Consider the following 20,912-nt stretch of genomic DNA (forward strand, 5'->3'; position numbering starts at 1 on the left):
AGACCCAACTCTTATCATGTGAAAGTATCTCAAACTTGGAAGATAATCTTAAGAAAGCCTCTAGTCCATCGCTTTATCAGGTGTTCAGGGCCTCTTTGTTCAGAATTTAATTGTTAAACAAATTTAATAGAGAGCATAGGGTAACTCACAGCCACAAACCGCGCCACACTCAGTACGCGTTCCCACACGTGCCTTGGCATATAACGTCAGCATACGTCAATCAGCTGAAACGCAATCTCATTTCTCTAATCTTAAACTCATCTCACCAACCAGATAATCCACCAAGCGAAGCATCACCTGCAACCTACATCAGATACCCATCAACATGTCTTCTTCTCAATCCTCTTCACAAGAACTCTCTGATATGAGAACCTCCCAGCCTCTGGAGACAGACCAGCCCAAGGCCCAGCATTCCATGGGTAAGATATCTCTTGTCACGACGCGTCGCTAGAATCTTGCGCTGACTCTATACAGACCCTCAAAAGGCTCCCGAGACTACAGAGCCTAGCCTCGAACTCCGTGGAGGTGGTGCCTGCGATGGCAGACTTTGTGGCATTATTCCTTGCCCCATTCCCGTCAACTGCTGGATCATCCCTTGCCCCTGCTGTTAAGTTGAGTGAACGCGGTGGAGAATAGCCTCTTATTGGCCGGTACATATGCAACGGTATGGGTTTTGTACATAGTCACTGAATAATTAATGCGAGATGGGATTTTGTTATGCAACTTACAGACCCTGTTAGGATGTTGTTATCTTTCAAGAGTCTGGCTCGATGTTACACAAAAGACAATGAACAGTCAATGACGTAACCTGCATTATTTCCTGGGCTTTAGGACTCTTTATAAATTAAGACGCGGTATCTAAGTTCTCCCTCTACTGTCACAAACGCTATAATCGGAGTATTTCAGATACAGCACCAAGCATCACCCAAGATATGAGAATGAGGACTGTAGATTATCTAACACCCATTCCAGGACATTGGATTTTGTGGTAAATGGGGCCCCATCCTCGACCCGCTGTATCGTGTTCTAGAACCCCAGCAACTCTGACGATCGTTAATGTCATTTCAACAAGGCTACTTGAAACTGTTGTAACAACTTGCTATATACACTCGTATAAAGGATGAACAGAAGCTGACAATATTGTCGAAATAACTTGTAAAACATATACTGTCACTTGGTGGGTTGGTTGTCTTTAGTACGAAAACAGCATACTGCCTTTATTTGTGTATCATTCTTTTTCACAGCCTTCTTTTACAATTCTATTCACGATCGTCTTTTGCAATTTGCTTGTTCAGTGACTGTTTTGAACGATACAGGGGATATATGAGGCTCAACAAATAGTTTGCCGTTACCAACTGCCCTGCAACAAAGAGTAGCCACTGCCGAGGTTTTCCATGTGCACCCCTGATCCCCAGCTTTACCGAGGTTGGCTGACCACGTGACGTGCCATTGCGACGCGCTTGTGACATGTTAAATACACATTCCATCACCATCACATGCTGCTGACAGCTATTTCCGACTTGAACAAACTCATCAAATCCGTTATTTTCTAGCAAGTTTCGTTGCATCATATAATCATGGTTTTGTCACAGAAGCAAGGCCGTCGCGAGACGCTCACAGTCGTCGACAACAGAACAAACCAGAGCTACGAGATCCCCATCACCCATAACTCCATTCCAGCAACAGAATTCAAAAAGATCAAGGCTGAGGCTGGAAATGATCGTCCAGAGGATGAGACGAACCAGGGTCTCAGAGTTTATGATCCCGCCTACATGAACACTGCCGTCGTGCAGAGTAAAATCACATACATCAACGGCTTGGATGGCGTTCTTCGCTACCGCGGATACCCCATCGAGCAGTTGGTGGAAAAGAGCGATTTCCTCGAGTCTGCCTATCTCCTCATCTACGGAGAGCTTCCCACAAAATCAGAGTATGACGTGTGGCACGGCGAGGTGATGCATCACACATACATTCACAGCGACATTGAGAACATGTTCAAGTCGTTCCGCTATGATTCTCACCCCATGTCCATGCTGACTGCCGCCTTTGCTACCCTGGGAGCGTTTGCCCCGGAAGCCAACCCTTCTCTCGCTGGCCAGAAGCTCTACACCAACGCGGCATCAGGCAACTTGGAAGCCCTTCAGATGCTGGACAAGCAGATTCTCCGTATCCTTGGAAAGGCGCCCACTCTCGCTGCGGCCTCATACAGAATGCGCCAAGGCCGACCTTTCAACCGACCAGCACAGGATTTGGGATACACTGGAAATTTCCTATACCTCCTGGACCATCTCTCCGAGACCGACTACAAGCCGCATCCCGTTCTTGCCAGGGCTCTGGACAAGCTTTTCATCATCCACGCTGATCACGAAGTCAACTGTTCCACCGCCACAGTCATGCAAGTTGGAAGTTCCTTGGTGGACCCTTACAGCGTCGTCGCTGCAGGATGCGCAGCACTCTACGGCCCATCCCACGGAGGCGCTTCCGAATCAGCGATCCGCATGCTGATCGAGATCGGATCCCCCGAGAACGTCCCAGCATTTATGCAGGCAGTCGAGAAGAGGGAGCGCGTTCTTGTCGGATTCGGTCACCGCGTCTACAAGAACGTCGATCCTCGTTCTACTGCCATCCGCAAGCTCGCCGAGGAAGTCTTCGAGGTCACCGGTAGAAACAAGCTCTTGGACACCGCTCTCACACTTGCCGACTATGCCCGAAAGAGCGAATTCATGCGCAGCAGGAACCTATACCCCAATGTCGACTTTTACTCTGGTCTGATCTACCAGGCCATGGGTTTCCCTCTTGACTTTTACCCTGTCTTGTTCGCTGTCCCACGATGCGTTGGATGGCTGGCGCACTGGAGACAGATGATGTTGAACTCTTCTGGTGTCAAGATCTGGAGACCTCGACAGCTGTACATTGGAGAGGGTGAGAGAGAGTATGTTGAGGCTAAGGACAGAAAGGCCAAGGCTGATGCTACGGTCTTTGATGCCCCTGTCAAGGTTGGACACGGTGGAAACAGTCAGCGCACTCTACTTGCTACCTCCAGCAAGGAGTTGAAGAGTAAATTGTAAGATGTGAAGGATATAGTGCTGGTATTTGGGTGTATATTGCATTCTATTTAGCGTTCTTTGTATGTAATCTGGGACATATATCTCAATGAATCTAGCCATTCAACGATAAAAGATCCGCGTGTGCATATTCATATTTGTGTGAACCCTTCTTACCAAGCATCATCGGCCAACCAGCTCGACTCTAAAGCTGGGGGCAAGGTTACTGGCTTCGTAACATTTATCTCTATATCCTTCAACTCAATAATCGCCTCCAATTCTTTGTGTCGCGCCATGAGTTCCTTGCACATGTTGTTCCTTTCTCCCCAGAGATAACGGTCATTCGCTGACATGGTCATTGCGGCGTCGCCAGCTCCCATCATCATCGGAATCGTGACGGGGGCAGCCAGGCCACCTGTCAGTAACGTCAAGAGAGCGGCGCCAGCGCGCGAACGATTCAAATCCGTGTTGCGTTGAGCGTATTCGACTCGGAGGTTGGCAAAGTGGTCGAACATCTTCTTGCAAATCTCCGTCGAGGACTTTCCGACAAGAAGGAAGGATAGTAAGATGGCATAGTCGACGTCGTTCCAGTAGGTGTTGACATCATTCCATCCCTTTCGGAGAGAGTCAAAGTCTTTGTATTAATCGTTAGTAGCAGGTTCGAGATGGAAGAAATACTTTTACTCACGTTCGTTGACCTTGACAATATCTTTGTATTCATTCACCGTTCCAATGTACTGAACTCTTGAGATAGCCTTTATTCTATCTTCATCCCATTGTTGTCCTTGACTGTGTGAATGTCCTGGCTGGTGGCTCCAGTAAAGACCCGTCGTAAATTTCTCCAGAAGAGTCTTGCGAGAATACCAGATGCTCCTTGGAATGAGGCAGAGTGTCAACTGGACCTTGAAAGTCGATGACAAGATAATCGCCAGGTTTGGTGACAACTCGGAGCTATCCCAGGAGATGAGTTCTAGAATTTCGCTGTCGAGATCCGTGTCGATCTGAAAGGGGTTGCGCTCCTCAAGAATTGGGGTTGTGACTAGGACTGCCACCCATCGGTCTTGCTTTGGCTTCTTGGGATTCTTGGCCTCTGAACCAGGTGTATCTTTGTTGAATGCTCCTGTGAATTCCTATCAGAGAGTTGTTTCGCTCATGTTGCCTGTTTGTACTCACCGCTACCAGTTTGGCGTAGGATCCAATCAACCAGTGCACGCACCATCGATCTCAGCTGCAGTGAGAAGTGATGCAGTTTGTCGCCTGCGGTGGCTACTTGATTCTTCACCAAACCAACAATTTGCTCTGACGGGGGTGCGATCTCGGGTATCTGGACAGGAACAAAGTACTTCACCACCGCCGGTGCTCTATCCCATTTCTCGTTCAACGAGATAACCAAGTCAAAAATTCTAGAAGTAACATAGGCTAAAATAGGAATAACGGCAAGATTTCGGTATAATTGGTACCGTTCTGGGCAAAGAACAAAGAGAGTCGCGACGATGGTAACGATGCAGACCAGCTGCTGTTTCGCTACATCTAAATCGTGTCGGCGCTGGGGCAGAACCGCCGGAGGGGGCGAGCCGGGGGCCATGCTCTCTTACGTCTGTGATCTTAAAGAAACAGACAGGGATTTGATAATTGGAAGATGTATGAGAAACAGAAGAAGAAGAAGAAACAAAGAACTGATGGGGATTATTGAGTCTTGGGGTTGATGTCCACCGCTTAATACCAAAACCCACTGACTAACTGTCTTTGGCGATCAACACATGGCGCACTCGACTTCCAATCAATAACCAAAAAGCCCCACAACTACTTTCATGCACTCTTACGTGTCTGACAACAAGCGAACACGCGAACATGTCAACTCATGTATATGTATTGTATTCGGATGATGTGCAGTTGTCACGAAGGAACACTAGGTCAAAGTACTGACTGAAAGCGCCATTACAAGGGACAGTACAAGGGTACATTTTACTAGCCATTCTAGAGCCAGGAATTGGGGAGACAATATCTCTAGTTGAAAGATATATGGAACTACTAGCAACATTAAATGGCAAAAGACCCCATCCCAGTTACCCAACCTCTATAATCTATAGTCGGATAAAATACCCTCTACCCGATTAGAACAAGATCTCTCCATGTTTTTTTTATTCTACGCTTATTAAGCGTTGACGTCCTTGAATCCCTGTTGCATAGCCTTGAGGTGGCTCCAGTCGTTGCTGTCAAGAGCAAGAGCCCAGGCCATAACACTCTTGACACCGCGAGTCTGAGCCATGAAGGCAATCTTCTGGGCAATGAGCTCAGCAGTATCCCAGGACCAGAAGATGCGGGTCTCGGAATCCCAGTACCACTGGCCTCCGTTGACGGTGTCGGTGCGGCCGTTCTTGAGAGCCTTGTGGAATGAGTTGTTAATGTCAACGCCATCACACTTGCCGAAGGCAGATTGGCAGCCAGTGCCGCAGTGAGCGGGAGTAGAGCCACTGTAACATATTAGTATACACGAATTAATCATCCCGGTAAAGAGAACTTACCACCAGCCAGAGGCAGCACAGCAGGATCCTGCGGGGCACTTGAAAAAGGTACCAGCACCGCAGGTAGCATCAGTAGAGGCAGTCAGGTTAGTGGGAGCAGCAGCAAAGTTGGCAGCCTCAAAGGTCATGGAACCGGACTTGCCGGTGTCGCTTCCATCCTCAGGGTTCTCGAGGAGCTCGGTAGGGCAGCCGATGGGCTCAGTGCAAGTGTAGCCCTTCTTGGTCATGAAGTACTTGGCGTAGAAAGGAATTCCGAGGACAAGCTTGGAGGGAGGGAAGCCAAGAGAGATGTACTTGTCAATGGCACGGGTAGCGCCGGCGATGGAGACGTGGTGGGTAGTGTAGTGATCACGACGGTTCATGAGATCGTAGGTCATAACCTGAAAAAGTCAGCAACATATTCGTTAAGATCAGAAAGGTGGACATACGTTGACATAGTCGACGTATTTGTTGATGAGAGGAGCCTCAGTAGGAAGATAAGCGATCATGTCACGCTCAAGAGCAGGGACAGCGATGGAAAGCTCCTTCTCTCCAATGAACTTCTTGATCTCCTTGAGAAGCTTGGGGAAAGCCTTGATCTCGTAGGTCTTCTTGGAGTTGGGGACTTGCTTGTAGTCCTGACCGTTACCACCGGGGTACTCCCAGTCGATATCTAATCAATCACATCAGCATCGAGACAAAGGTTTAGCGCGAACGGGATACGTACCGACACAGTCGAAGCCAAGTCGGTCAAGAGTAGAAGCGACGTTTCGGGCGAACCTCTCGCGGCTGCGATCGGTCTTGACACCCTCGTCAAAGCCAGCGTTGTCACCCCAGCCACCAACAGCAAGGCAGACCTTGATGTCGTGGTCGAAGAGGCTACGGACCTTGTCGAGAGGCTGGAAGGGCTCGTACTTTCCACCAGGCTGGGTGGTGAAGAGGGAAGAGTTGGCAAAGGACATCATGACGTGGGTGACGCCGCTAGTGATATCCTTGGAGGGAAGGTCCTTGGTGTGCCATCTTTTGTCAATAGTTAGCGGGAAGGGATCTTTGAAACATTAAGTCGGGTGGCGTACTGGTCATAGTAGATGATGTTTCGGGAAGCGCTGGAAACAGCAGCGGCGCCGAGGCCGAGGAGTACGGAAAGATGCATGGTTAGTTTGCAAAAGAAAGTAAATGAATGAATGACTAGAAGAGTAGTGTTAATGAGAGTGAGATGTTGTAGTGTTTTAGAAATGTATCTCAAACGAAAGACATGCTCGCCTTATATATATCGAAGAATCAAGAGTGTGAACAAAGGCCTCAACGATCAGCGCGTACCGAGCGATGAACCAGACGGTTGAAAAGCCTCTTTTCATGCTAAAAATTAAGTTTGATTGGGCCCTGACGGGTTTTGTTGCTCCGTGACCGACATGCAGTTGTACAATGCAACCCTGCAATGTTAAAAGTGTCGTTGCACAGAGTTTAATTGCGTTTGCTCGGAGGATGCCGCTAGGGGTTTGCTTTGAATTTTACAACGCTTATTAGGGGCACACTGACACGGTAGCATTTCATCTACTGTCGTAGGCAGTTACAGCCCAAACTTAAAGCGTGCACGCGCCATGGCTGTGAAATTGGGGAGACGAACTGGACCACTCGGTAGTTTGCAATGGGACAGGGGACACTCTTGTGGGCGGGGGATCAAACGATGGAGAACTACCGACAGTTTGGGAGTCTCTGAGGTGCCGAACATTCCGATCTAGTGATTCAGTGTTTCCTCCTTGGTGGATTAATACACGGGGAACTGGGGATCGCTAACTGAAGGTTCCAGATACGATACAACAGTAATTGACCATCCCAATATCCATATCACAGTCTGCTAACGATGCCGTTCTCCCTCTGGATAAACCAATCAACAGTGACAGACACGCCTTCTTCCAGCGGGACTCTCGGCTTCCACCCTAAAACCCTCTCTGCAAGACTCGTGTCTGGTTTTCTCCTCACAGGATCATCTTCTCTCTTCGGCTCCAAGCGAACGGGCACGGGTTGATCGTAGCCCGTTTTCGCCGCGACGACACGCGAGATTATATCTGCAATCTCGCTGATTTCCATCTCCAAGTCGCTACCGATATTAACCGGTCCATTCTGGTCGCTGTTCATCAGTGCCTCCAGACCTCGAACACAGTCTTGTGAGAATTGGAAACAACGCGTTGCGTGTCCATCGCCGTATATGACTATCGGCTCCCGCTTTAGAGCAGCTGTTATAAAATTAGGAACGGCGCGACCATCTTCTGCTTGCATGAAAGGTCCGTAGGCGTTAAATATCCGGGCGACGCGGACTTCTAGACCGTGTTCGAGTTGGTACGAGTACCCTAGAGCCTCCATGACTCGTTTACCTTCGTCGTAGCATGCTCGGGGGCCGAAACAATTGACATTGCCCCGATAGCCTTCATCCTGGCACGGTATTTCAGCATCGCCGTAGACCTCTGTTCCGATTGATTAGCGAATGTAGGCAGACTGGGAGTGCATTATTGCGGCCGTACCTGATGTACTAGCGAGAAGAACGCGCGCGCCTTGCTTGACCGCGTAGTCTAGGACATTGGATGCCCCGTTAAAGCATGTTTGTAGTATATCGATCGGTTGGGTTTCGAAATGAACAGGGCTCGCTGGACATGCAAGGTGGTATATTTGCTCGACCCCGTCGATCCAGGGTATGGGGTCGCGCACGTCGGCTCTATCAATCAGTGTCAGTCAGAGCGGTGATAACTGCATCTGCCAAATGTGCTCCTACTGTATGTATCGTAATCTTTTGTTGGATCGGAATCTGTCGAGGTTGGTATCTGATGAAGTCCATAAAGAATCGAGAACGACGACTTCGTGGCCTTGATCGAGCAGTAACTGCACTAAGGTGCTGCCGAGGAATCCGGCTCCCTGGTTAATGTCAGCTCTGTACCTTGTCAAATTGTTGTCAAGACACCCTACACCAGTCACTAGAATAACCATACTGAGCGAGTAATAAATAAATGTAAAAATTAATGCTAGCAATTTTGATGCGATAAAGAAAACTACAATATTAAATTTGCAAAGGGAACTTTCCCTGGCGTGCCCTTCAATAAATACACATCATCAGAGTCAATCGAGCATCATCGAATCCATTAAAAAACGAGACATTTCAGCTCTCAGCTCGGACGGCAAGCGAAGATCATATCCCAGTGTAGCCCTCTTAGCTCAATATCAACCGAGCAGATCCTACGTCATGCTCAGCTTTCGTTGGTCAAGCTGGGAAGAGATGGAGGTTTGACGTATGCGGCGTTACCGTGTCGAACCCAGATGCAGCGAGGCTTGTGACGGAGTAGGCACTGATTAAGAAGTGATAGTCGCTAGATATGGTGCTTTCAGCTGGAATTTGGGCTACGAGCCCACCTTTTATGTGAGACATTGACCGTCAGCATGGGTCAAAGCGATGCAGATTCACTTCGACTAGACAGCAGAGAATCTGCAACTAAACAATGGCAACTTTGGCTGCTGATACGTATATGTGACGCCAGTATCCGAAAATTCAGATATACAACGTGTTACTTGGCTAAATCCATTGTTTGCAAGTTGTACTCCATGACCAAGACATTGTTTCTCTGGCGTTTCGGTAGCCGATTGTGTAGCTGCCTGTCATAGGGGACTGTGACATTGAGGTCACAAGGTTTCACAAGTGACTTTCCAGATAAGATCAAGTAATCTGATCAAGCTTGAGAGTCACGCGTTGCTGAATAAGAATGTGCAAGACGATGACATTTTATGCCCATCTGAACCTTATATTAGGGCAGGGCAAGAAAACAAAAAAACAGGTCCCGTGTGAGCATTGGAGTCATAATGCTCGAAAAAGTATAATTGAAGATGCCTATTATCAGGTGCAAGACGATGAGTTTTGCACAACCACATATATTTAAATCGAATAGCTAGGTTAGAGTCTACTAGTAGCGACAAGAGGTTCGAACAGGTTTTTGCATTCAAAACTGGGGTGTAGGAACTTGTAGATAAAGAGGTATGTCTCGTTGTCCAGGTTTTCAGGGTATTCCGAGTAAATTATAGCTAGCCACTCTGGCAAATGCCATTTATAGTTTCGTACTCAATTGAACGATGCTACTGGCTCGCCAACATTGACTCCATCACGCCTTGCCATGTTTTATAGTTGAGATTTGGCGGAACCTATTTCTCCGTCCCAGAGAATGCCAAAAGGATAAAGATCTGCGGCATTATGTACAATTCGCGGCATGGGCAAATAGCCAAGCCCAAAATAGTCTATACCCCGCTGCGGAACAGCTCCGTTTGTCTTCTTTGAGGACTCAACATGCTCCGAGATTTATACTTGCATTGCTTGATCACGAGATGGGCTTCATCAGGATTGTAGAGACGGGAATACTATTGGCATGGAATCCGCCAGTTAGAGGGATGGCGGCTATACCAACATGGTGGGCAGTACATATATGGGAAGTTATCTATTCAAGGAAGAATAATCATATATAAAGTGGTTTCAGCATCCTATATGATATTCAATATATGCCTTGTCCAGAGGAAACCGTTGTGAATATCCCAGTAACCCACTGTTAGCATCCGTCATGTTATCGAAGCTTATTCTCCCGGCTCTTGCCAGCATTCTGTTTCAGAATACGGCAGTTCAAGCAGCTGGAGACATCGACTATCTCATCACATTGTCAGCTTCTCATCAGCCAGATCTATCTCAAACACTAACACGCAATCAGTGGAGACTCATACTCGCAAACATGGTTCGACATCAACGGCGAGAAACCTTCCTCCAAGAACCCCATCGGCAACCCTCCCTTCCCAGGCTGGACAGCATCCGGCGGACCCAACTGGGTCGGTAGCATCGTCACCGAACAGAACAACTCACTCGTCCTGGCATACAACTATGCCTACGGAGGTGCCACTGTGGATGCAAACATCATCAAGCCTTACCAGGATACTGTCAAGAGTATGGTTGATCAAGTAAAGCAGTTCTCCGACTCAATCGCCAGCAAGCCAAGCTATGCACCATGGAATGCTCAGAATGCCGTTGCAGGTGTTTGGATCGGTGTCAATGATGTAGGAAACTCGTTTTATCTCGGCAACATGGCGGATATCACTGAGAGAGCGGTTTCGAGATACTTTGAGTTACTCAAGGTTATGTATAACGCTGGACTGCGAAAGTTTGTTCTGTTGAGCGTTCCTCGTAAGTATAGATCAAGATACAACTGTTCTTGGAGATATAGACTAATACCCTTTTCAGCAACTCAACTCACCCCAACCATGATCAAGCAAGGTCCCGATTCCAATGCTATGTTGGTCAAGTCGATCAACCTATACAACAGCAAAATCGCTTCCAAGCTGCAGGCATTCAAGCAGGCTAATTCAGGCATCAAAGCTATCGTTGTCGACACCTCTGTTTCATTCAACAAGGCAATCAAGAATCCCACTGCTTACGGGGCACCGGATGCTACATGCTTTAACAACAATGGAAAGTCATGCGTAAGTGGTATTCCCAGAAGCGTAGCTTCGTTTGCTGACGATTATTAGTTGTGGTTCGATGATTACCACCCTGGCATCGCGATCAACAAGCTTGTCGCAGAACAAGTGGCGACTGCCCTTGAGAACAACGGTTTTGGGTGGTAAATTCTTTGTTCAAGGGTGCTCCAGTGGATTTAGTGTAGCAGATACTTGTCATCAGTCGGGACATGTTAGTCAAGAGATCCGTTCAGTTAGTCAATACATCCCATGTAAAATTGATCCCACAATCGGATTATAGGACCTTCCGTTCGTCTGCTGATGGTCTTTCGTCAGCCCTATTCCGCATCTATATACAAGCTGCGATGCATGCTACGATGTGCTTACCACTTGGCGGATCTAAGATTGCAACAACTCTTGTTGATTGGCCACTTCGTTAGGTTCCCAAAGTCTGATTAAGTTGTTGTTCATATCTGTCAAACCCCAGTCAAAAGTCCATTCTTATTATGTGGTCAAGAGATTCATAAATACAGTTTGAATCTGCTCTTCACCTTTCAACTAAGTGCCTTTATTTCAACTTTCATCTCACACTCTAAACCGCAATTATGACTTTCCCCAACGACCAAAAGATCGACTTTAAGGTACGTAACTACCAGTTCCCTTTTCGGAACCCCGTCTAAAACAAGTACAGGTCTTCCAAAACACCATCAACAATAAAACAAGCCCAACAGCCCAAACTCGTCATGGCATTTGCCCGAGTACAGAAGAGCCACTCTGGGAGAGCCCAGTCTCTACCCAGGAAGATGTCGATCGTGCTGTAGACGCTGCCCAAACGGCTTACCCTCTTTGGCGTAAACTATCACAAGATGAGCGTGCTGGGTATTTGGTCAAATTTGCCGACGCTATCGAGGCGCACAAGCATGAGTTTATTGACCTTCTCGGCCGTGAAGCCGGTAAGCCACCTCAGGCTGGAGCTTTTGAACTGATGCTTGTTATGGAGCATGTTAGGAAGACGCCTGAGTTGAGACTCAAAGAGGAGAAGCCCGAGGACAATGATGACGTGAGTTGCATCATGCCCAAGAGTAAATCAGAGGTTGACTGACGTGTCCAAAGCGAACTGCCATAGTGAGATATGTACCGTTGGGTGTGGGCGTCGGTATCGTTCCATGGAACTTTCCTATGATTCTTGGTATTGGCAAAGCATATCCAGCCATGCTCGCCGGAAATACCTTTATCTGGAAGCCATCACCGTATGCTCCATATTCTGCTCTCAAGCTTGCAGAGATCGGAGCCAAGGTTCTTCCTCCAGGTGTCTTTCAAGCTCTCAGTGGGGGAGACGATCTCGGACCAATGCTGACTGCGCATCCTGGCGTGGCCAAAGTAAGCTTCACGGGGTCAACTGAGACGGGAAAGAAGATCATGGCATCCTGTGCATCCACGCTCAAGCGTGTCACGTTGGAGTTGGGAGGCAATGATGCCGCTATTGTGTGTGAAGATGTTGACATTCCCACTGTTGCTGGGAAGGTAAGACTTCCGCGCTTCTGATGTGTTGATGAAGACCATTACTTTCTGACCTTGATACTCAGGTGGCTTTCTTAGCCTACGTCCACAGTGGACAGATCTGCATGAACATCAAACGAATCTATGTCCACGAAAGCATCTACGGCGATTTCCGTTCCGCTGTAGTTGGCTTTCTCGACAACATGAAGAGTGGTGGCTTTTCTGACCCAGAGGCCTTTTTCGGACCGATACAAAACAAAATGCAATTCGACAAGCTACAGCGTCTTTACGGAGAAATCGATAAACAAGGATGGAAGTCTTTGACCAGCACCAACGGGGCTGCAAAGCCAGAAAAGGGTTATTACATCCAGCCTACCCTTATTGATAACCCACCTGAAGACTCGGAGATAGTCCAAACTGAACCCTTTGGTCCAATCGTGCCCATGATGAAATGGTCTGATGAAGATGATGTCGTTGCCAGGGCTAATGCATCCAACTTGGGCCTAGGTGCATCAGTCTGGAGCAAAGACGTTCCTCGCGCAAGGCGAATGGCTGAACAATTGGAAGCGGGTAGCATTTGGATTAACACACACTTTGAAGTTGCGCCTAATGTGCCTTTTGGTGGGCATAAGAGTAGCGGAATCGGAATGGATTGGGGAGAGGTGGGACTCAAGGGGTGGTGTAACCCTCAGGCGTACTGGGTAAAACACTCTGGAGCCTAAGCGATGGTAAAGGCGTCTACTCTTCGATCATGATTCTAGTATCACTCGCCGTCCACAATACATTGCATACTAGTACTTACTTGTCTTTTACGTCAATCATGACTCGGCTGTGAGGACTTTCGAGGATCTGCCACTGAGTACCTAGATATATTATGTTTATTCAGGCTACAAAGGACCAGTCTTTAACATATGGTGCTAGCATAGTAGTGTAACCAATCTATTTATTATTACAGTAGGCACATTAATTATCGATGCTAGCTTATGAAGAGCCAGAATTGTCGGCACAAGACCAAGCTGCCGATCCTCCCGAGACTTTATACGAAGCCATGATGTCAACCACAGAAGCATAAGTTCCAGCCACAGTCAAGAATGTCCCCAGTACGATGATCGCAAAGCTCCATAGAACTCCAATATACCAAGTCGCAGATCTATCCTGCTTCGCGCGCTTGAAGTTGTCATACAGCCACATACAACCCATGGGCTGGAACGACAAGGATGTAGCGAGCAATGCGCCGATGAGAGAAACAAGGCCGCTGAAAACAGGGATGCCACTGGCAATCACATAGGCCACAACGGTGATACCAAAAGTGCATCCAATCCAAGACGCCCAGTGGACGAACGTGTTGGCTGCGAGATGCTTGGAACCTCTCAAAACGCGGACAAAGACGTGCTTACTCGCCAGCTATCAGTGCGTAATGTGTCAGCTTCGGTTACTTGCAACTTTTATGCTGCTTCAACTTACATGACAGGTCAACATGGTAGTAACAATCAACCCAGGAAGTGCAATTCCATAGGTGACCCTCTTGATCAAGACGCCCGCTGATCCAAGAGCAGGCGATGCAACATACGAACCACAGAAATAATACACAACACATCCAATAGCGATGTAGCACGCACTAATGACCGTTTGGCACAGAATTAGTGATCTCGTGTAGTGTCTAGGGTCTCTCATCTCAGCCGCAATGGAGAAGAAGGCTGGCGTGCCTGCATATGCAAAGACCAATGAGCAGATGGCTGAGATGGCATTGGTGAAGCTGGGTTTCTTGAAGAGGTGGTAGTCTGATACCCAGACGGCGTCCTTGGGTGCAGCAGCTGGTCGGTCTTGAATGCCCACAGCGACTGTGAGGATGATGACTTTAATGATATGTCAGCGGCGATTCCACAGCAACGATGCCTGTTGATGAACACATACCAGAAGTTATGACACAGACTAGACCCAACCAAGCGAGCCAACTTAGTTTACCTAGTGTACGGATACTTGCAAACATGAATCCAGTGATGGCTGCCACCGCGACAAAAACAGCCGTGCAGGTACCATGATTCGACACAGCATTGAAGCCAATCGACACACTCAGCATTGCTGATCCGCAGACAAACGTCCAGTCTGAAAAGACTCTGTCAGTGATAGCTCCGGAAAGGCTTAGGTCAGCACCGTGGAGTACACTTACAAAGACCAAAAGCAAAGCCAAAGATCTCTCGACCCGCTCGGCCAAACATCAGGCCTCCTGCGTCGTCGATGCCGTATACCTCACGATGTCGAAGCTTGAAGATTCCAACTATGTAATCCGACCATGTCGTGATAGCTGCCACGACACAAAGGCAGATGAGGCCGGGGATCATTCCTAGGGTATCGAAGACGGAGGGGATAGAGAGAATTCCAAGACCCAATTGCGTCTTCATCATGAGACCAGCAGTTCCAACCCAACCGACCTATGCAAAAGATTAGTATTCATTGTCTTGTTCTTCGAACGTATGATGGTCAACTCACATTGCGATAGTTTGGCCCATCATCGCTGATCTTGCCAAAAACAGCATCATGAGCATGCCCAGGATCATCATGAACTTCACCTGACAAGACCTGACCTTCTTGGTCAACTTTCTCGGAGCCGAACATGTTGATAGTAGATCAATCCAGCAAGTCAATGCTCAAGTCTTCTCGTGTTCACTTTCCAAAAATTCAGAGAAAGGAAAGCGACCCCGACTACGAACCCCATTTTGTTCTAACACGATATCTGAAATTTCTCCAATTCTTTTCACTTTCCCTCCGATAGTAAGCGCCAAGAGCATGCAATGGATGTTTTTATGACATTGATCACGATGGATCAAGTTTAGACTGGCAAATTTCTTCAGACAAGATCCCACTTGGAGTGACAAGTTCCCCGATGTCGGATGTTGGGGTCAGATGGGCAGCATGATGATTGGTTAGGATGGCAAGGGGTGAGATTTGTGTGGATTATCTAAACCGAATTGGAGAAACTGTGTCGTTTTTCGGAATGTGACGAGGTTGAGATCATGGAGTTGATGGACATATATGCCTCATTACAGAAGGGAAACAGGACAGTTTAAATATGAGTGCCATTCCCTTATGAAGTATAACCAGAATCTATTACTGTGGGCTCAGATACCGGCTACGCGATGCCATCGATGCCGCGTGGCAGCGACGAGAAACAGCAACAAGCGTGTCTCAATGATCGGCTATCGATCTTATCTTATCTTATCAAGTCCGGGAATGTGATGGCCAGGCTATCATCTTCTTTCCCAGTTTCGATAATGCGAAAGAATAATGAGTATCTAATCTATGCGTTCTTGGGTCAAGAACTTATCGATTGCCATCATCACAACGAAGTACGCGTGAGCCGATTGAATGCGCCTGAATGTTGAAGAACGGATGGCAAACATCAAAGGTCTTGGCGTGCGGCATTTTCACTGTTGATCTTTGCCTCCGTCTAGCCGTTGCCAACCGAACGTGACACTTGCTTTGCCAGGGCGACAGTCAACTTCTGGTTTCAACTTATCGACATGCAGTAGCAAGCATATACAGATTCATTCTCCTCAAGACATTACAATCTACAGATTTATCTTCTCGTGATGTGATGTTGATAAGCTGGGTATGTTCCCGGGTGTAGGGTAGACATGTCGTCATCTTCATGATTCTCAACATCCTCAAACCCTAGAAGCATCTTCATTGCAAGCAACGAATGGTTTCATGTATTCTCAATTACCATCTCTCGTTTGAAGTTTGCCAAGAATGACGCGTCGAAAAATAATTAGATGTGCCACGTGCGATGTGCATGCGCCAGATGTTTCGTAAAGTCGCGCCGAGATCTGATAAACTAAGAACCAATAGGCCGAGCCTCAATCTGTCCAGACCTCTTAAATATCCCTTCAACCGAACTGTCATTCGTGTATTTCGAACTCGACAGGTATAAATCGCGGGGAAGAATGATCTAACGACCCCAGACGGTTGGTAGATCTGGAGTCTAGGCTCTCGATAACGGACTTCTCAGCTGCGCTACTCACGGCCTTCTCGCCGTTGAAACACGAGTCGTGAATTTGACAAGATTTGCTCCAAGTCAATTGCCGTTAAGCCTCTAACGAAAAGGATGCGGAATGAGACCGAGAAAGTCCCCGCTTGGCTACCGGAGCCAGGTTCTTGGGTATGGAGACGATTGAGATTGGGCTCTGACTTGGTTTGTTCGAGAGCGTTCTGATCCACATTATTAGCAGTGAAAAATTGGCTATGAGGGTCTTGTTATTGGTTGTAGAGGTGTCGGTCTCTCCACCCCCAGATTAGCTGGAGTTTGCTTTGGTCTGTGGAGAAATTGGATGGACACTGAGAGAAACACGAGTTTATGCGATGAGATGATTCTCCAATGTTCTGTTTATCAGTGAACTTATCACTTTGCTTCTATAAATCATAGAAGAACTATAGAGTATAATATCCCGTTCTTCCTTATGAGGACATATACTCAACTGACTGACCAACTCACTGACTACAACCCTGTACCCTTCTGACCTTCTCCTCTCAGCAGCTAACGTTGGACAAGACTCGAGCTAGTATTCTTCAGGGCAACATCCCGCACAAGCCAAGCAAGACTCAGCAACAGTTCCCCGGGCACCTCGCCGATCCAACCCATCTTCTCGTCTCCCCTCTTTTCCCCAGCATCTTGGTTAACTTAAATAAGAATATTGGGGCCGCCCCTTGGAATTCTCCATCTTTCCCCAGATCCTCAAAAACATCTCTTTCCCCGCATCAACTCTCTTTTTTTCTTTATTCTACCCATACCTTAGATAGTCATATTGGGTATCTTACAACATGTCGGACGAAAAGGTCTCGGCTGTTGCCCCAGCGGCTCACGACACAGACCCCAGCAAGACCCATCCCGATGTTATCGACCATGCGCGCTCCGCAGCGAATAAAGAACAGAACATGACCCTCATGCAGGGCATAAAGCTTTATCCCAAGGCTGTCGCATGGAGTGTTCTTATCTCGACATGCATTGTCATGGAAGGATTCGACATTGTACTTGTCAACAACTTTTGTAAGTTTTGACAGCAACTAACTTTGCGTCGCAATTACTGATGATCGCAATTAGACGCCTTTCCCCAGTGGAACAGAAAATACGGAACTCTTCAACCCGATGGCTCATATCAAGTGTCGGCAGCATGGCAAGCCGGCCTCAGCAATGTAAGAACACCCTCAATTCCCCAATATGATAGCCAATTAACTTGAATAGGGTGCCAACGTCGGTTCCATCATCGGTCTCTTCCTCAACGGTTGGCTCTCAGAGCGCTTCGGTTATCGATACACAATCATCGGCTGTCTCATCTGGCTCTCGGGCTGCATCACCCTCTTCTTCACCGCCCAAAACGTCCAAATGCTCCTCGCCGCCGAAATCCTCTGTGGTCTGCCATGGGGTATCTTTCAGACCATCTGCGTCACCTACGCCTCCGAAGTTTGCCCCATCGCCCTCCGAGGTTACCTCACCACATATGTCAACTTCTGCTGGGGTCTCGGACAAGAGATTGGTATCGGAATATTACGATCCATGATCAGCCGAACGGATCAGTGGGCCTACAGAATCCCTTACGGTCTGCAGTGGATCTGGCCTCTACCTTTGATCGTCGGACTTTGGCTTGCGCCTGAGAGTCCTTGGTGGCTTGTTCGCAAGGGTCGTGTTGCTGATGCCAAGAAGAGTCTTTTGAGACTGACCAGTCTCAACCGCGAGACGGATTTCGATGCAGACGAGACCGTAGCTATGATGGTGCACACAACCGCTCTCGAGGAGAAGCTCACCACCGGAAGCTCATATATCGATTGCTTCAAGGGTGTCAACCGTCGCAGAACAGAAATCGTCTGTATGGTTTGGGCTATGCAGAACCTCAGCGGAAACTCGTTTTCAAACTACTCTACCTACTTCCTCGAGCAAGCCGGTCTGTCCACCAAGCACGCCTATTCCTTCGCTCTTGGACAATATGCCATCAACATGATTGGTGTGTTTGGTGCTTGGGCATTGATGAGCCGGGGAATTGGCCGTCGCACACTCTATCTGTATGGACTGTGCGGTCTCTGCACTGTCCTCTGCGTCCTTGGCTTCCTTGGTCTCGTCCCCGAGGCTGACCGTGAGAAGGGTGCTCTTGCGACTGGAAGTCTCATGATTGGATGGGCTGTTGTTTACCAGCTTACTGTTGGTTCCGTGGCCTACTCTCTCGTTAGTGAGCTTCCTTCTCGAAGACTTCAGATCAAGACCGTTGCTCTTGGCCGTATCTTCTAGTAAGTTTTCTCCGCACGAATATCATAATTAGTGACTAACAAATTCCAGTGGTATTGTCGGTATTATCAATGCTGTTTTGACACCTTATATGCTTAACCCTACCGCCTGGGACTGGAGCAACTATACCGGATTCTTCTGGGTGAGTCCTACCAAGATTTCTGCGAGCGACCATGAACTAATCCATATTCACAGGGTGGTATCTGCTTCCTTTGCATCATCTACACCTACTTCCGCCTCCCCGAACCCAACGGCCGTACCTTTGCTGAGCTCGGTGTTTTGTTCGAGAAGGGTGTCAGCGCTCGTAAGTTCGCCACTACAAAGGTCGACGTCTTCCACGAATCAGTCGATGAGCATGTTCTCGACGAGCTCAACAAGGTCGATACAGCCACAGTTGAGACCGTGGAGAAGACGGCCGGCAAGTAGATCTTGTAACCCAAGACAACGATGCCATGCTGTAGCTGGACTATACAACTGTTTCTTACGACTTAGGAAATGGTCTGTATATATATAATAACGTAAATTAATGAGATATTGACTTCATGAAATGGTCTTGTGCCTCGTCCTTGTGATAACCAATACTTGCAAGTTGGAGATCGGCTAGTTGCATTTTGTGTATTTTACGTATGCATGCTCACACGGAGCTTTGTCCATATTGGTAAATATTCTCTGTAGATCTATAATGCCTCGGCAACGAACTCCACCCTCCAAGCTTCTGACTAGGCTTGGCCTTGGCCTTGGAACAGAGGGAGCAAAATGTCGGTACGGCTTTTCTTGGGCTAGTCATGAATTTCAAAGTCTGATAAACATGCCGGTCTAAAATGTGCATAAGACCCCTTCGATGTGTGTGAAACACTGCTAGTCCAGCCGGACACTTATTCTACAGGAAGCCACTGACTAGCCAATTCTTTGATATTTCCTGGGAAATGATCATCATCCACCTGAACACTCTCCCTCTTCCCAAACCATTCGTAAAACGCTCGCAAGTTGGCGAGCTCGGGATCAGACAGAAGATCCAAGCTGCACAAGTCTTTGGCAAAGTGTAAGACCGAGTACAACACGCAATCTGCAATATTGACCTCAACATCGGTGCCGTGGTCAAAACGTCCATCTGCTTTGTAGTACTTGTCCAGCAGTCTCAAATTCTTATAGCAAAACTCCATAATGAGCTTTGCGGTGGTAGGATGCGTTACTTCGAGCGTTAGGAATAATACAGTGCCTTTATGACAAGCAAACATGAACTGGCTCGTGATTTCTTCTGCGAGAGACAACATGTCTCGAACGCGGCCTCTTTCTGCTGCTGTATCTCCAACCATACTACTTTTGGCATGCTTGGCGAGTTCCATCTCCCAGTCCTCTTTGGGATTCTGGCAAACATCTTCAAAGTATTCGAGGATTGCGACCGATTGCTTGATGAACGACCCGTCGGGAAGTCGTAGGACGGGTGCTGTGCCGGCTGGTTTACCAGGAGCTGACAGCTTCCCGTTGTCGACAGTGACTTCGGTGATTTTGATGAGTGGTGAATTAAGAAGACCTTTTTCGGCAAGGTAGATCAGGACTCGGCGGGGGTAGACACCCCATGAGAGGACGAAGAGCTCAAGCGGAGGATTCATTGGAATAAAAGTTATTGTTGAATGTGAGAGTTTGTGGTGATACACGGATGATTAGCCATGGTAATACGCTCCTTTTATAGTCGAGGTTCAGGGAACCATCTGTGTAGTGAAGTCTCCGTCGGGTCATCAATTCGGAGAGTTAAGCAATTTGGACGGACACTTGTAGTGTGACTGATAGGCTAGTTAACGTACCGTTTCAGGAATTCGGAAACTTTATGAATAGGTCAGGTTTGATTCGGCTAAGATGGGGTCAGCAACAGGGGTCAAGGTGACAAGCTGGGCGAGATAACTGACATGGAGAGTCGGATTTGGCTAGTAATTTCCTAGGTTATGCTAGAAGGAGAAAAAGTAGGTTAAAGAGCAGGTCTCATAGTGCTTTTCTATTGTACGGGAATAAGGTTACGCTTATGCCCTACTTTCTATAACTCTTAATGCAGGGCGCCGAAGGCATATTTTACTTGAAAGTGTACCAACCACTCAATGAATAGGTCAGGTTCAGTAA

At 47.7% G+C, this 20,912-nt stretch overlaps 10 protein-coding genes across 10 annotated transcripts; 5 read left to right on the forward strand and 5 right to left on the reverse strand.

Moving 5' to 3' along the window:
* Positions 1 to 325: 325 nt before the first annotated feature.
* On the forward strand, positions 326 to 611 carry FPSE_03770 (uncharacterized protein; the record flags this gene model as incomplete). Its single annotated transcript, XM_009256890.1, has 2 exons — positions 326 to 419; positions 475 to 611. The coding sequence occupies 2 exons, from the start codon at positions 326 to 328 to the stop codon at positions 609 to 611; spliced, it is 231 nt and encodes a 76-aa protein (XP_009255165.1).
* Positions 612 to 1,577: 966 nt separating this feature from the next.
* On the forward strand, positions 1,578 to 3,068 carry FPSE_03769 (uncharacterized protein; the record flags this gene model as incomplete). Its single annotated transcript, XM_009256889.1, has 1 exon — positions 1,578 to 3,068. The coding sequence occupies one exon, from the start codon at positions 1,578 to 1,580 to the stop codon at positions 3,066 to 3,068; it is 1,491 nt and encodes a 496-aa protein (XP_009255164.1).
* Positions 3,069 to 3,217: 149 nt separating this feature from the next.
* Positions 3,218 to 4,629, reverse strand: FPSE_03768 (uncharacterized protein; the record flags this gene model as incomplete). Its single annotated transcript, XM_009256888.1, has 3 exons — positions 3,218 to 3,678; positions 3,733 to 4,164; positions 4,218 to 4,629. 3 exons carry the CDS (start codon positions 4,627 to 4,629, stop codon positions 3,218 to 3,220), a joined length of 1,305 nt encoding a protein of 434 aa, XP_009255163.1.
* Positions 4,630 to 5,199: 570 nt separating this feature from the next.
* Positions 5,200 to 6,701, reverse strand: FPSE_03767 (uncharacterized protein; the record flags this gene model as incomplete). Its single annotated transcript, XM_009256887.1, has 5 exons — positions 5,200 to 5,518; positions 5,570 to 5,949; positions 5,998 to 6,221; positions 6,276 to 6,568; positions 6,625 to 6,701. The coding sequence occupies 5 exons, from the start codon at positions 6,699 to 6,701 to the stop codon at positions 5,200 to 5,202; spliced, it is 1,293 nt and encodes a 430-aa protein (XP_009255162.1).
* A 695-nt stretch (positions 6,702 to 7,396) lies between these two features.
* Positions 7,397 to 8,530, reverse strand: FPSE_03766 (uncharacterized protein; the record flags this gene model as incomplete). The annotated part of the gene is made up of 4 exons (XM_009256886.1): positions 7,397 to 8,013; positions 8,071 to 8,261; positions 8,319 to 8,458; positions 8,510 to 8,530. 4 exons carry the CDS (start codon positions 8,528 to 8,530, stop codon positions 7,397 to 7,399), a joined length of 969 nt encoding a protein of 322 aa, XP_009255161.1.
* A 1,610-nt stretch (positions 8,531 to 10,140) lies between these two features.
* On the forward strand, positions 10,141 to 11,191 carry FPSE_03765 (uncharacterized protein; the record flags this gene model as incomplete). Its single annotated transcript, XM_009256885.1, has 4 exons — positions 10,141 to 10,235; positions 10,285 to 10,751; positions 10,809 to 11,047; positions 11,096 to 11,191. 4 exons carry the CDS (start codon positions 10,141 to 10,143, stop codon positions 11,189 to 11,191), a joined length of 897 nt encoding a protein of 298 aa, XP_009255160.1.
* Positions 11,192 to 11,628: 437 nt separating this feature from the next.
* On the forward strand, positions 11,629 to 13,245 carry FPSE_03764 (uncharacterized protein; the record flags this gene model as incomplete). Its single annotated transcript, XM_009256884.1, has 4 exons — positions 11,629 to 11,664; positions 11,715 to 12,083; positions 12,137 to 12,547; positions 12,610 to 13,245. 4 exons carry the CDS (start codon positions 11,629 to 11,631, stop codon positions 13,243 to 13,245), a joined length of 1,452 nt encoding a protein of 483 aa, XP_009255159.1.
* A 259-nt stretch (positions 13,246 to 13,504) lies between these two features.
* FPSE_03763 (uncharacterized protein) lies at positions 13,505 to 15,139 on the reverse strand (the record flags this gene model as incomplete). Its single annotated transcript, XM_009256883.1, has 5 exons — positions 13,505 to 13,927; positions 13,988 to 14,379; positions 14,438 to 14,629; positions 14,694 to 14,955; positions 15,014 to 15,139. The coding sequence occupies 5 exons, from the start codon at positions 15,137 to 15,139 to the stop codon at positions 13,505 to 13,507; spliced, it is 1,395 nt and encodes a 464-aa protein (XP_009255158.1).
* Positions 15,140 to 17,341: 2,202 nt separating this feature from the next.
* Positions 17,342 to 19,223, forward strand: FPSE_03762 (uncharacterized protein; the record flags this gene model as incomplete). Its single annotated transcript, XM_009256882.1, has 5 exons — positions 17,342 to 17,567; positions 17,622 to 17,713; positions 17,763 to 18,799; positions 18,849 to 18,939; positions 18,993 to 19,223. 5 exons carry the CDS (start codon positions 17,342 to 17,344, stop codon positions 19,221 to 19,223), a joined length of 1,677 nt encoding a protein of 558 aa, XP_009255157.1.
* Positions 19,224 to 19,672: 449 nt separating this feature from the next.
* On the reverse strand, positions 19,673 to 20,410 carry FPSE_03761 (uncharacterized protein; the record flags this gene model as incomplete). Its single annotated transcript, XM_009256881.1, has 1 exon — positions 19,673 to 20,410. The coding sequence occupies one exon, from the start codon at positions 20,408 to 20,410 to the stop codon at positions 19,673 to 19,675; it is 738 nt and encodes a 245-aa protein (XP_009255156.1).
* Positions 20,411 to 20,912: the final 502 nt, after the last annotated feature.

This window comes from Fusarium pseudograminearum, chromosome 1 (assembly GCF_000303195.2).
Source record: "Fusarium pseudograminearum CS3096 chromosome 1, whole genome shotgun sequence".
Taxonomy (NCBI): domain Eukaryota; kingdom Fungi; phylum Ascomycota; class Sordariomycetes; order Hypocreales; family Nectriaceae; genus Fusarium; species Fusarium pseudograminearum.